General features: G+C 46.2%; 1 protein-coding gene across 3 annotated transcripts in view; it reads left to right on the top strand.

Annotated features, from left to right (window-relative positions):
- The window catches only part of PDE7A (phosphodiesterase 7A), a 302,593-nt gene extending 289,170 nt beyond the window's left edge, over positions 1-13,423 (top strand). For 2 of the 3 annotated variants that reach the window (XM_029591390.1, XM_029591391.1), the window contains 2 exons: positions 4,104-4,184; positions 12,833-13,423. In XM_029591390.1, the coding sequence (XP_029447250.1) occupies positions 4,104-4,184; positions 12,833-13,050 (299 nt within the window). In that variant the 3' untranslated portion in view covers positions 13,051-13,423. Of the gene's footprint in view, positions 1-4,103; positions 4,185-12,501; positions 12,612-12,832 lie in introns of all 3 variants that reach the window. The other variant, XR_003854831.1, reaches the window with a different exon arrangement.
- The last annotated feature ends 1,109 nt before the right edge of the window (positions 13,424-14,532 follow it).

The following is a 14,532-nucleotide window of genomic DNA, read 5'->3' as shown; positions in this document are numbered from 1 at the left end:
CCGACAGGGCGGAACCAGAAGCCGACAGGTATCCCTAGAAATAGCCCTCCTGATGACTTGGGCGGAAGCAAATCTCCAGGACATCTCCGCCGCCCACATCGCCGGGAAGGACAACACCACGGCAGACTTCCTCAGCAGAGAACGCCTAAACCCGGGGGAATGGCAGCTGTCGCCCACAGCTTTCCAGATGATTGTGGATCAGTGGGGGACTCCGGGCATGGACCTACTAGCGGACAGGTCCAATGCTCAAGTACCCAGATACTTCAGTCGCAGGCGAGATCCTCTCTCCCACGGGATCGATGCCCTGGTACAGCCATGCCCTCAGGGGATCCTGCTATATGCTTTTCCTCCATGGCCCCTGCTGGGAGCCATTATACACAAGATTCAGCGGCACAGAGGCCTAGTTCTTCTAGTGGCTCCGGACTGGCCAAGAAGACCCTGGTACGCAGACATGAGAAGACTACTGGCAGGGAATCCGCTACCCCTGCCTCCACACAGGGACCTGCTGCGGCAAGGTCCCATCCTCCACGAGGATCCAGCTCAGTTCTCTCTTACGGTCTGGCCATTGAGAGGGCTAGACTGAAGAAAAGAGGATACTCGGGGCCGGTAATAGATACATTCCTCCGAGCACGCAAGTTCTCCACATCACTAACATATGTAAGGATCTGGAGAGTATTTGAAGCCTGTTGCGAAACTCACGGCACCAATCCACATGCCGCTAAGATCTCTATCATCTTGGATTTCCTGCAAGATGGACTTCAGAAGGGTCTGTCCCTCAATTCCATCAAGGTTCAAGTGGCAGCGCTATCCTGCTACGGTCCCCGGAGTGACGGCAACAGCATCGCCACACACCCAGACGTTTCACGTTTCCTGAAAGGAGTCAAACACATTCGCCCGCCACTGAAGTGGCCAGTGCCCCTGTGGAACCTCAACCTAGTTTTGGAATTTCTAGCGGGACCCGCCTTCAGACCCCTTCGAGGCCTGTCCCTCCGTTTGTTAACCTTGAAGATGGTGTTCCTGCTGGCCATATGCTCAGCACGCCGCATCTCAGAGTTACAAGCGCTGTCCTGCCGTGATCCGTTTCTCAGAATCAGTCCAGAGGCTATCCATCTTCGCACGGTTCCTTCCTTCTTACCCAAAGTTGTCTCACACTTCCACCTCAACCAAACCATATCCTTGCCTACCACGGAAGGTTTGGAGAGGTCGGAAGAAGGTCGAGAACTACGCCATCTCGACATCGGCAGGCTACTGTCCAGATACCTGGAAATGTCAGAAGCAGTACGAAGGACGGACCACCTGTTCGTCCTTCACAGCGGGAAGAAGCAAGGGGAAGCGGCCTCACGGGCAACCATCGCCCGCTGGATCAAAGAAGTTATCAAGGCAGCCTACGTAGAAGCGGGGAAACCACCACCTCTACGGGTCAAGGCTCACTCTACCAGAGCGCAAGCGGCCTCTTGGGCAGAAACTAGGATGCTGTCACCTGCAGAGATCTGTAAAGCGGCGATGTGGTCCTCCCTCCATACCTTTTCCAGATTCTATCGTCTGGACGTCCAGGCCAGGGAGGACACTGCATTTGCGAGGGCAATCCTGAACAGACCTCGGGCAGCCTCCCACCCAGTCCGGGAGTAGCTTTTGTACATCCCACTTGTTTTGAGTCCATCTGCTACACGCTAGGAAATGTTGAGATTACTTACCTGATAATCTCGTTTTCCTTAGTGTATGCAGATGGACTCAGCATCCCGCCCGGCTGCCGGCATACATGGGGATTCACCGTCTCACGGTAAGCCATGTTTTCTTATAATTGGGCATCCACCCTGCCGGGTGTCGACACCTTCCGGTTGAGAACACTGGCGGTCTCCAGCTACTATCAATCGGTCAGGGTAATCCTGTTCATTTAATCGATCTGTCAATTACACATATATCCATAAAGCTTTTGCAAGGAAAATTACTGAATTGCTGCACTTCCTGCGGGGGTATATGTACCCGTGCTGACGTCAGATCCGTCTCCAACTGCTAGCACGAGCACACTATACCCACTTGTTGTCCATCGGCATACACTAAGGAAAACGAGATTATCAGGTAAGTAATCTCTACATTTGTATTTTCAGAAGACAATTGACAAAGTTCTTCATGAGAGTCCTAAGGAAATTGGTAGGTCATGGAAACTGAGGCAGTGACCTATTATGGATTGGTCACTGGATAAAAGACAGGAAACTGAGGGTAGGACTAATGATTAGTTTTCCAAATGGAGAAACTAGTTTGTGGAGTGCCCCAGGATTCTGTACTGGGACCTATGCTATTTAGCATATTCATAAATGATCTGGAGAAAAGAATAACAAATTTGCAGATGACGCAAAATTGTTTTCAGTCGTTAAAACAGCAGCAGATTGTGAAGAATTGCAGAAGGAGATTAAAGGACTGGGCTATTAAATGGCATAGGCAATTTAATGTGGATAAGTGGCAAGTAATGAAAAAAATAAGCCCAACTACAGATACTGGGTTCTGTGTTAGGAATCACCACCCAGGAAACAGACCTCAGAATCCTCGTGGATAATATCTTGAAATCTTTGGCTTATTGTGTTGGCAGACAAAAAGGCAAATAGAATATTAAGAATTATTTGGAAAGCAATAGAGTACAAAACTGAGACTTATCATATAATGCCCTTGATCCATGATCCATGAGCATTGTGTTTAGTTCTTGTCACCCCCATCTCAAAAAAGATAGCGGACATAGAAAAGGTACAAGAAAGGGAAATTAAAATGAGAGAGGTTATGGAAGGAGCACCTTTATGCCAAATGTTTAAACATATTAGGGCTTGTGGTATGGTCGAGCGTTCAGTGGCTGGTTCACAGCCAAAGAAGACACCAGGAAGCTTCTGGCTGTGCAATAATGACTTTTATTTACAGTGACAAGTGATGTTCAACACAAAATGGCGTCCAGCCTTCACTTCAGTATAACAGTACACTTTAAAGTAACCCAAGATTGAATAGTTCCCAGTTCAAGAAAAAAACACTCTTAAGTCCAAATAGTCCTTATATAAGTTCACCCACCTCACAGGTAACAGGTCTGGGCATATGAGAACTCTTGCTCTCTTCCCAGGGGCTCCACTAAGCTGTCTGTGCCCCTAGATTTTATGCTCCAGGGCTGGGTTCCTCCCTTCTCCCATAATCCCTTGGGGCACCCCAGTTTAAGGAGGACTGGGCGGGTTACCTGAGCCTGGTCCGTTAAGGTAGATTGAGGGAGTTGTCTGCGCACACCCTCACAGGGCTCTTTAGCTTGCAAAAAAGAAAACCGAGATGGGATATGACTGAAATTTATAAAATCGTGAGTGGGATGTAAATAGAAACGGTTCAGAAGAGGACAACCAAAATGATGGAACAGCTCCCCTATGATGAGAAGCTACACATATTAAGGCTCTTCATTCTGGAAAAGAGATAGAAGTTTATAAAATCATGAGTAGAGAGGAGTGGGTAACTAGTACTAAAACAAGGGGACAATCCCTGAAACCTAACAATCAACACATTAAAAACAAATTGTACTAAATATTTTTTCACTCCGTCCACAATCAAGCTGTGAAATTTGTTTCTAGAAGACTTGCTCAAGGCAGCTAGACTAGCGGGGTTTAAAAGAGGTTTGGACAAACTCCTGGAGGAAAAGTCCATAAAACATTATTACCCAGCTAGATTATTTATTTATTTATTTAACATTTTTATATACCAAAGTTCATGTAGCAAAGTTACATATCACTTTTGGTTTACATTATAACAATAAACAAGCATGTAAGAATGTGGTTACATTAAACAGGGGAAAAGACTTGGATTAAACAGGGTAATAAGACCAAATAGACTAAATAAGACTAAATAGACAAATAAGACCAATTAAAGAGACATTGCTAACCCTGGGCATGAGAAACAAGAAATAGATAATGCTGGGTTCTTGTGACTTGGATTGACCACTGTTGGGCTTGATAAAACTTGGTCTGATTCAGCATGGCATTTGTTCATAACCAAAAAAGAATATTTTGTATTATAAAAAAAAAAAATGACAATTAAAAAAGTTAGTGGGATATGCCAATTTTTAATTGTTACTGTCCTTCCTTTAGGAGATGTTGAAAGGAAATACAGACTGGATGTGAGTCCTCTGTGTGATCGACATAAAGAAAACATTTCTGATATCCAAATTGGTAACTATAAATAACTTTCTCACCAATCTTTATGCAATAACCTGTGTTTAGTTTATCTCAAATTTAAATGAAGCATACAGTGATACTTCTCTATTAATCCTGGCAGTATTTCTCTCCCTTGCTTTTCAAAATTAATTACAAAAAAAAAAAGTGAGTGGGTTTTTTTGTTTTTTTGTTTTATTTTTTTCCAGAATCCATTTTAAATATAACTGGTCATGCATTTCTCAGATTTTTCCAGGCTGTGGTCTTTAGTCCTGAATTGCAGAATGCAAGTTTTTATTGACTAAACTTACAAGCATTAATTATACCCTGCTTTGGATGCTCTTTTTGATCCGTAAGGTGGTTTATAAATGCTTGTAAATATAATAAAATAGATGAGGGTGCAGCTCTAGATAAAGTAGTAAACTAAAAACTGGAGAAAATTAAGAGGAGGCAAATTTGACTTTGCTCCGTACTGAATGAACATTATATCTTCTCAGAAAATCCTGGAATAAAGATTTCTCTGTATGTGCAGGAGTTCTGCACTTCTTTCATCTGCTGGACAGATCAGACACTGACTTTTGCTTTCCTCAATGGCCCCACTGACTGTCATGATTTCTGCCTCAAGTTTGTGCTTAGAACCCCTTTAGTTTCCTGGACAAGTTTTTGCCTCTTCAAGTTTCTTGTTATGTTTCTTGTTTTGTTTTGTCTTCTGCTAAGTGTTCATGTGGGATTTGTTTTCTTCCCTCGTTTAACAGTCTGTTCGGGCATTTTTTTCAAATCTTTGGTTATCTTTGTTAAACTGAGAATTTATTTGTTTTAACTGTGATCCACTTTCTCTACCCATGTCAAAAGAGCAGACCACCAGCTTCATGTTCTACCCCAAGTGTGAGCAAAATGTCAATTACCAGGCATCATGAAGTTTGCTACAATTGCCTGGCACAAGACTTTCAACATCTTGGGTTGTAGTATCTGTACACAAACATTGTCTGAGTGGTCCGGGCTTAGAATATCAGGCTGCAAGTTGTTTTGTGGAAAGGAAATCTAGCTGCACAAATCTGGCAATGTAAGCTTGACTTTCATACCAGGGACCCACACAAAGCACTGGCATGCAATGGGGCCTTTGACTTTGGCTCCTCAATTGGAGAACAGGACAGGAAGCTGGAGGTATACCTAAAACGGATCTTAGAAGTTTCAGCGTTGGGAATGCGGGCTGTGATCTGCAGTTCGCTAGCACAGCATGCGGGGCTTCGTTGGGTTCAACAGCTGCTTACTTCACAGTCTCTGCCGGAGGCAGAGGCACAGCAAGCGGACAGGTTGGAGGCCGTCGTCGCCTACGGCGCTGATGCCCTATACGATCTCCTGCGAGTCTTAGCTCGCTCGATGGTTGCGGCGGTGTTGGCGCATCGGCTCCTGTGGCTGAGAAACTGGTCCGCTGATGCCTCCTCCAAGACTCGATTGGGATTCCTTCCCTTTAAGGGCAAGTATCTTTTTGGAGAAGACTTGGATCAAATCATCAAATCTCTCAACTAGAATGCGGTCCATAAGTTGCCGGAGGACCGTCCTCGTTCTTCCAAACCCTTCAATTCCTCCAGAAGCCAGTATCGAAATCAGCGCCGGTCTCTGTCTGCGAGGCAACAACCGCCCAGGGCACCATCCTCTCATTCGCACACCTGGAACCGGTCCTTTCGGGGACGCCGTCACGGCAAGGAAGGGCAAGGATCGGGTACCTCCCCAAAGTCCTCCCAATGATGCCAGGTGGACCCACCAGTCGACTCCCCGTCTGGGGGGTCGACTTGCTCTCTTCTACCAAGAGTGGGTCCAAATCACGTCTGATCAATGGGTCCTAGATATTCTAAGACACGGCTACATCTTGGACTTTGTACACGCCCCCCGAGACAGGTTCCTGTTCTCCCCGTGCGGGTCCAGGCTCAAGCAGAGAGCCATTCGGCAGACCCTCGATCGTCTCCTATCTTTGGGCGCAATAGTACAGGTTGCGGCCTCCGAGCTCGGTCGAGGTCATTATTCAGTTTATTTCATGGTTCCCAAGAAAGAAGGTACCTTCCGGCCAATTCTGGATCTCAAGACCGTCAACAAGTCTCTCAGGGTTCCGCGATTCCGCATGGAGACGCTTTGCTCGGTGCTGGCTGCAGTGCATCCAGGGGAATTCTTGGCTTCGCTGGATCTTACGGAGGCGTATCTTCACATCCCGATCCATCAGGCCCACCAGCGCTATCTACAGTTCAAGATCCTGCGACAGCATTTTCAGATCCGGGCCTTACCCTTCGGGCTGGCCACAGCTCCTCGGGTGTTTACCAAGGTCATGGTGGTCGTGGCGGCGGCTCTCCGCAGAGAAGGAATCCTCGTACATCCCTACTTGGACAACTGGCTCATTCGGGCGAAGTCCTGAGCGCAGGGCCTTTGAGTGGTGGACAGGGTGGTGCGGCTTCTCCACTCTCTGGGGTGGATCGTCAATTTTGCAAAGAGCAAGCTGGTACCATCTCAGTCGCTGGACTTCCTGGGAGCCCATTTCGATACGAGGGAGGCGATGGTTTTTCTGCGGCCAGAGAGAGCACAGGCGCTCTGCGAGCAGATCCTCGCTTTTATGAAGCTTGAAACACCCACGGCGTGGGACTATCTGCAGGTGTTGGGCACCATGGCCTCCACCATCGATCTGGTCCCGAGGGGCCTTCGCTCACCTGCGACCTCTCCAGAGGGCATTACTGTCCAGGTGGAAGCGGGACTACCAGGCGATCCTGCCGATCCCGAGGTCAACGTTACTCAGCCTCCGCTGGTGGCTGGACCCTCAGCGACTCGCCCGGGGTGTATCCCTGGAGGCCCCGGACTGGGTGATAGTCACCACGGATGCTAGTCTGTCCGGCTGGGGAGCGGTCTGTCGAAACAGCTCAATCCAGGGCCGATGGTCGGAAGAACAGACGCGTTGGCCCATCAACCGGCTGGAGACCAGGGCGGTTCGTCTGTCGCTACGGGGGTTCCTCCCTCTGGTGCACCGGCAGGTGGTCAGAATTCTGTCGGACAATGCGACCACGGTAGCATACATCAATCGCCAGGAGGGCACGAGAAGCCGTCTCGTGTCCTTGGAGACCGACAAGCTGATGGAGTGGGTGGAACTCCACCTACAGCGCTTAGCGGTGTCTCACATTGCGGGCGTGGACAACATACAGGCGGACTTCCTCAGCCGCCAACGCTTGGACCCCGGAGAGTGGGAGCTCTCGGAAGAAGCCATGGGGCTGGGCTGATAGTCAAGCGCTGGGGGATGCTGCGCATGGATCTGATGGCAACCGCCAGAAATACAAAGGCCGCCCGCTTTTTCAGTTGCAGACGGGAGCACGGCGCGGAAGGGGTCGATGCGCTGGTCCTACCGTGGCCGCATTAGTGCCTTCTGTATGTGTTCCCACCGTGGCCACTAGTGGGAAAAGTCATATGAAGAGTGGAGGCGCATCCGGGGCCGGTAATCCTGGTGGCGCCGGAATGGCCCCGACGGCCGTGGTTCACAGATCTGCTCCATCTGACGCTGGAAGGACCGCTTCGCCTCAGTCACCTGTCATGTCTACTTCGTCAGGGAGCAATATTTTTCGAGGGGCAGATCGCTTCTGTCTTGTGGCTTGGCTTTTGAGAGGCGCACGTTGAGACGTCGCGGTTATCCTGAGCCCATCATTTCTACTCTGTTACGGGTGCGTAAGACGTCCACTTCAGTCACGTATGTTCGGGTGTGGAAGGTCTTTGAGGAGTGGTGCGTATCCCACGATATCCAGTCGACCCAGTGGCTCAGATTCTCTCCTTTCTACAGGCAGGCCTGGACTTGGGCCTGGCATATAACTCGCTCCGGGTACAGGTGGCGGCCTTGGGCGCTTTTCTTCAGGAGGGAAGTAATATTTTGCTGTCGTCTCATCCGGATATCATCCGTTTTCTGAAGGGGGTGAGACATTTGAAGCCTCCGATCTGTCCTCCTTGTCCGTCGTGGAACTTGAACCTGGTCCTCTGAGCTCTCTGTGGTCCTCCTTTTGAGCCCTTACACACAGCTACCGTCAAAGACGTTACTTTCAAGACTGTCTTCCTAGTAGCGATCAGCTCGGCGCGGAGGATCTCCAAATTACAAGCTCTTTCTTGCCGGGAGCCATATCTCCAGTTTTCGGCGAACGGAGTTTCTCTCCGCACGGTACCATCTTTTCTACCTAAGGTAGTCTCGGCTTTTCATCTCAACCAGTCGGTGGAGCTGCCCTCGGTTGATTCGGGGGACCTGCAGAAATTGGACGTGCGACGATGTCTGATACACTATTTGGAGCTCACAAATGATTTCCGTCTGTCGGATCACTTGTTCGTCCTTTGGTCCGGTCCAAGGAAAGGTTGTATGGCTTCCAAACAGTCCATTGCTCACTGGTTAAAGGGAGCAATCGTGGCGGCGTCAGTTGGAATGGGTAAGCCTCCTCCACTAGCGGTCAAGGCTCATTCTCTCCGGGCCCAAGCAACGTCTTGGGCGGAGAGCACATCGGTGTCAGTCCAAGAGATATGTAGGGCGGCCACTTGGAAGTCGCTCCATACTTTTGCGAGACATTACCGCCTGGACGTGCGGGCACCGGCGGGCGGGCTTTTTGGGGACAGGGTCATTCGCGCAGGGCTGTCCTCGGCCCACCCATGATGGGAAAGCTTTGGTACATCCCACCGTCTGGACTGATCCTGGTACGTATAGGGAAAAGAAAATTATTCCTTACCTTGCTAATTTTCGTTCCTGTAGTACCATGGATCAGTCCAGACACCCTCCCTGTGCCTGAGGTTATTATGGTGGGACATCCCTGCTTTCCTTTCTGTTTCCGCTGTGTGTGTTTCTTCTTGGGGTTCCAAGATTTGTTTTTGTCTTGCAGTTATGTTTGCAAGTTCACAGTTCAGTTATGGTTTACCATATTTTGTTACGGCTGGATTGCTCAGCCATTGTGACTTCAAATTGCTTACTTGATCCCTCTGTGGTAGTCTCTTCTCTTCTTGGCTTTGCTAGTCTAGATACTGAGGATTGAGGCAGGGGAGGGGAGATTATATAGGACCTCCCCTAGAAGTTTTAGTTCTGACTCCATCTGCTGGACGGGGGACATAACCCACCGTCTGGACTGATCCATGGTACTACAGGAACAAAAATGAGCAAGGTAAGGAATAATTTTCTTATAAGTTCCTGGAGGAGAAGTCCAAAAACTATTAATAGGGAATAGTCATTGCTTGTTGCCAGCATTAGTTGCATGGGATCTATTTAATGTTTGGGTACTTGCCAGGTACTTTTGACCTGGATTGGCCACTGTTGGAGACGGGATACTGGGCTTGATGGATCCTTTGTCTGAGCCAGTATGGCATATCTTATGTTATGTTCTAAACCCATCTAGCATCCAGATTCTAGTTAGGTGAATGCCCAAAATGTTGCATTCTGGCAAATTTTTGATGATTTACCCTCTTGGAAAAGAAGGATCTTCTTGGAATATGGAATTGAAATCTGCTTTCAATAAAGCTTCTTTCTGATTTTGTACTCAAAAATTTCATGGTAGTCCTTGGTTTCATGCTAATCTTAGAATTCTTAAACAGACAAGACAATGGCATAAAAACAAATCTGACAGTGAATCAGCACTTAAAAACAGTATGAAACATCTGTTAGAAAAAAAATTAAATTTTTTTGGCTAAAATTCTTCATAAAGCCAAAAATTGGCCATCTATTGTCCCTTCTCATGTCAAATTTATAGCCAAAGATCTTGTTGTGACCTTCATAGATAAAAATCAATAAAATTCAAGCAGAATTTACCAAAATTACCCCTCCCTGTTTACTGAAATTCTCCCATCTGATACCTTGTATTCACCCTGCAATCACTCACCCCATTAATTCTTCATCCCTACTTCTCAATCTTGTTTCACCTGTCAGTTACACCAGACTTCCCTCCAGCTCCCCAACATTTGTATTCATTTTAATACCTATCTCCTGATTGAGCTTTATTGTTCTATTTAAAGAGAACAAAGTCTTCCAGAAAATCTTCAAAACTATTCATTTCTTTCAACCCAGTCAAACAAGGTTTTTCAGTTACAAAAAATAACTGTTTATGTGGATTTCTGATTGTATCTCTTAGTTATAATTATTCAGGACAATAACTTCAAAGATGAAAGCTTATCAAGTCAGAGCTAGGGTAGTTTCCGCAGCCCATCTTAACTCTGCTTCCATAGAAGATATTTGCAAGGCTGCCACCTGGTTTTCTCTCCACACCTTCACTTTTCATTACTGTTTAGAAAATGCATCATCTCAAAACAGCAGTTTTAGCCAAGCAGTTCTGAAAAGCTTATTTAACTAAGTCCTTCAACTCTCCCTTTAACCTCTGGACATCTATGGGCCTCATTTTCTCCTACTGTTATAAAAACATAACAGATACTTTCCTGCAACCCTCAACTTGGGGATCCCCACTTGTAAGGGCGAGGCTGATTACATGTTGAAAGCTACATTGCTTATGTGTAACAGGTGTTCTCTGTAGACAGGAGATCAAATCAGCCATACAATTCCACTCTTCTCCTTGGAGTTGAATGTTAGTTTGCTACAAAGACTGAGAAAACTTGTGCAATGGCAAAAACATACTCAGAAAAAACACATTTATTCCGAGCTCTGAAAGAGCTTTTCCATCTCGGCACTGTTGGCTGATGTCACCCACCTGTGTGGCTGATTGGTGCTGCTTGCTACAGAGAACACCTATGTGGTAACTTGGGGGATAGCGGCTTGGAAACAGCCAGAAGGAATAAGGAAGCAGACTCTAGCTGTTTTACTTTTGTGCAGTTTATTTACAGTGAAAAATGAAGTTCAGCACAAAACAAATAATGCAGCTCACCTTAAAGTTCAGGTAATTCAGACACATCACACATAGCAGGTTTTGTCATACAGTGGCTTCTAGCCTGCACCTGGGGGCCTGTTGAACCCTTCTAGGCCCTGAATTCTTATACTTTGGTGAGGGGCTGCTCCCTTTACCCAGGATTCCTTGTAGGTCTGGATCTTAAACTCCGGGCGAGACGGGGCCCCGTGGAAATATGCTCATGCATAGAAAAGTCCTTTTTGCCTGTTCCAGAAAGCTAGGAAATAAATGTCCAGTACCAAGTGCAGTCATGTAACTCACTTGTGTGACTGGCAAACTGCCGTCTTCAGAGAATATCTCAGGCAGGCAAGCAGCTGCTTTTTTTTTTTTTAATTATTATTTTATTCTTTAAGCATTCGCCCTGCAGTTCTTGTACAGCTCTCAAATTGCCATTTTAGCTAGAGAGGATACATTTTCTCAAACTCAGTGATCATATTGGCCATGGGCTCTCACATGGTGGTTGCAGAGTGTGGCTGTATGGATGGTTTTTGCCCCTAAAATTCTTTTCTCCTTCTCCTTTTGCTTTTCCTTTTCTTCTTCCTATTCCACCACTCCCATTCCCCTTCTTCCCTGTCTCACTCTCCCCTACCTGTCTCAACGATTCTGGCAGCCATTAGTGCAGGAGCAGCGTTTTTACTGAGCACAGCAACTCCTAGGATGGAAGAGCCGGCTCCTGAGAGCTGTAAGTCCCATCCTGGCAGGTGTCTGCTGGTTCCTCACTAGCTGCTTGCTCTTGACATGCAGCTGTTGTGACTCAGTTGGAGGTAATATGTAACACTGTTCTAGATAAGACCACTCATAGGGGCCGATGCTATAATAAACGCGGAAGGCGGGCGCTGACTTTTCAGCGCCCGCGTTAACGCACGCATGGCGCCGCAAGGAGGGCACATGCTATAAACAAATTAGAGGGTCGCACTAGTTACTGGCAGTCTGCTGGTTATGAACACCGACGCCGAGCATATCGGCATCTGTCTTCAATGCAGCGGGCTCAGGGTTTTGTTTTGTTTTTTAACTTTTAAAAAGTACAGAAAAGCATTTTTTTCTGCTTTTCTGTACCTCTTTCTCAATGCGCTCAGCTATTAACGCCTGCTCCATCACATTTGCATGTGATGAGCGCTATCTCATTCACTCCACGTCGGGCGCGCATTAAATAGGCGCTAATCCCCCTATTGCATTAGGGGGTGGTTTAGTGCCTATTTAACCCGCATCCGACTGCGCTCGGCTGAGTGCACTGTATTGTATCAGCCCCATAGGGTTTCAGGGGGGCTTACAAGAAACAACTTACAGTATTTTAATGACTTGGCCTTAAAATGTTTAGTTGATTAGCAAGTTTTATTACTTGTATAGAACTTTTGAGATAGTATAAAACGTTCTTTGTCTTTAAGAGGAAGAAGCAAGTCTTGTTCTATACCTTGTTTTCTTTGACAAATCTAATCTTTTGTGTGTTGATGCAGTGCTGCATGGAAAGTTTGCAAGGCCAGTCTGCTGCTTGATTTGAGGCTGCACCTCGGATTATTTGTTCAGTGGCTCAGCAGTAGTGGAGGCAGTCATGCAAAGTCTTTGAGTAAGGGAAGGTTACAGTCTTGTCTCTCTACTGCTCACCTTTCAACAGTCTATTGCAGAGCTTAAGTGAGATGCTGGCGATGGGGGGAGGGCCATAATTAATGTATTACTTTCCTTTTCAAATTGTTAGTGGTGGATATATATCTGTGTACATCGCATGAGAACAAAGTTTACCTAACTGAAGTAATGAGAATATCATGTCGCGTGTTTCCTTTTCTGTAGGTTTTATAACATACTTGGTCGAGCCTTTGTTTGTGGAGTGGGCTCGGTTTTCTAATACCAGGCTGTCGCAGACCATGCTTGGTCACGTGGGACTGAATAAAGCTAGCTGGAAGGGGATGCAGCAGGAGCAGTCGAGCAGTGGAGATGACACTGATCCTGATCATGCATTTGAGGAAACTGACTCAGACACGTTACCTCAGGAAGATCGAGTGTCCTGACCCCCTGCAATCAGCGTAACAAAACTGCCTCCTGGAGGTTCATTTTTGATAACTGGAAAGAGGTGTCCTGTGGAGACGAGCTTATCCAGATTGCCAAGGTTTCAGTGTAAAACAATGCCAGCATTATTTATTTCCAAACTTTCTTTTGACAGCCCATTGAACTTTTTTGGTGTTTTGTTTTGTTTTTTAATTACTCCATCTGAACATAGAGCAATATGCACATACCTCAGTTGGCTTTGTGTGGAACCTTGAATATGCAAAGCACAGCAGTGACTGAACCTTCAGAACGTGCCACATACAGTAATAAAGTTGGGGAAAAAAAAAAAAAGTTCCTCAAAATGAAGACTTGAAATGACTTATTCTAACCGAGATATGTTGGAACATTGCAAGGTTTGATAGTAAGCTGGTTAATCATCCTTCCACACGCTCCTTATTTTATAAACGGAAATGTGAAGCACCCACTCCTCTGCTGCCTTGGGCAAGACTCAAATGTTTACAGATCCACTTTGAAACGATTGATTCGAAGCTTGCCTGGAAGCCTGCTCACGAAGGAATAACTCACTCTGTGTTTCTTTACTGCTTTTTTTTTTTTTTTTTTTGTCCTTTGAGAACAAATCGAAGACTCCAGCTCCTTTTATTTTTAACCCTGTGAATGCCACAAAAGCCCCAGTGGCCCTGCTTTTGCTTGTGCGTTGGGACCCGAGCCTTTTACCGTAGGGCACAGCCAAGCTTCACTCCATTGCTGTACCGACATGCAGCTTTTATATATATATATTTTTTTTTTAAATTGTTATTTGGAGAGGTGGGGTGGGGGGGACACAACGTCCTAACTTTATTGCGTTTCTGCAGTGAAGACATTGCATGCTGTTTTCACTACTGTACACTTGAACTGCACATGTGAGAGAGGTGGAGTGTCTGTAAACACCATAATCAGCTCAGGGTATTTGCCAATCTGAAATAAAATGGGAAGGGAACTGTGTCCTTCAGAACAAGGGTACAAATGCCCCTTTTGCTGCAGTGTGCATGGATATGTGTGTGTGTGTGTGTGTGTGTGTAGTGTGGCGTGGGGCGGGAATGCTCACTTTTTTACATATATATATAATATATATATTTATTCTTTTAGAATGTGACAATTAAATGAGCAGCCAACACTGGGGGGAGGGGAGGGGGGAGAAACTGTATGACATTGCTATAGATGCCTTAAACTATGCACAAAGCTAAGTGACCAAATGTGGTGTTTTGATTGAAATGTGCATTTTTTTTTTTGTTTTGTTTTTTCGGTGGGTGGTGGGGGGGGGGGTGTCCTCTCTAGTGACATATTACTGATCCATGGGATTCTGTTGTGAAGAAGGAGAAATGTTTTTGTAGGATAAATTTAAGGACTACTTTTAAATTTCAAACATTCCATTTTTTTTTTGTAATTTTTGTTTTAAAATGTTTTTAAGTATAGTAAGCACAACTGTTACCTAGGTTAAAGAAAAC

Source organism: Rhinatrema bivittatum, chromosome 2, assembly GCF_901001135.1.
Source record: "Rhinatrema bivittatum chromosome 2, aRhiBiv1.1, whole genome shotgun sequence".
NCBI classification, from domain to species: Eukaryota; Metazoa; Chordata; class Amphibia; order Gymnophiona; family Rhinatrematidae; genus Rhinatrema; species Rhinatrema bivittatum.
The sequence above is the reverse complement of the archived record's forward strand: the minus strand, read 5'-3'. Positions and strand labels throughout refer to the sequence as shown.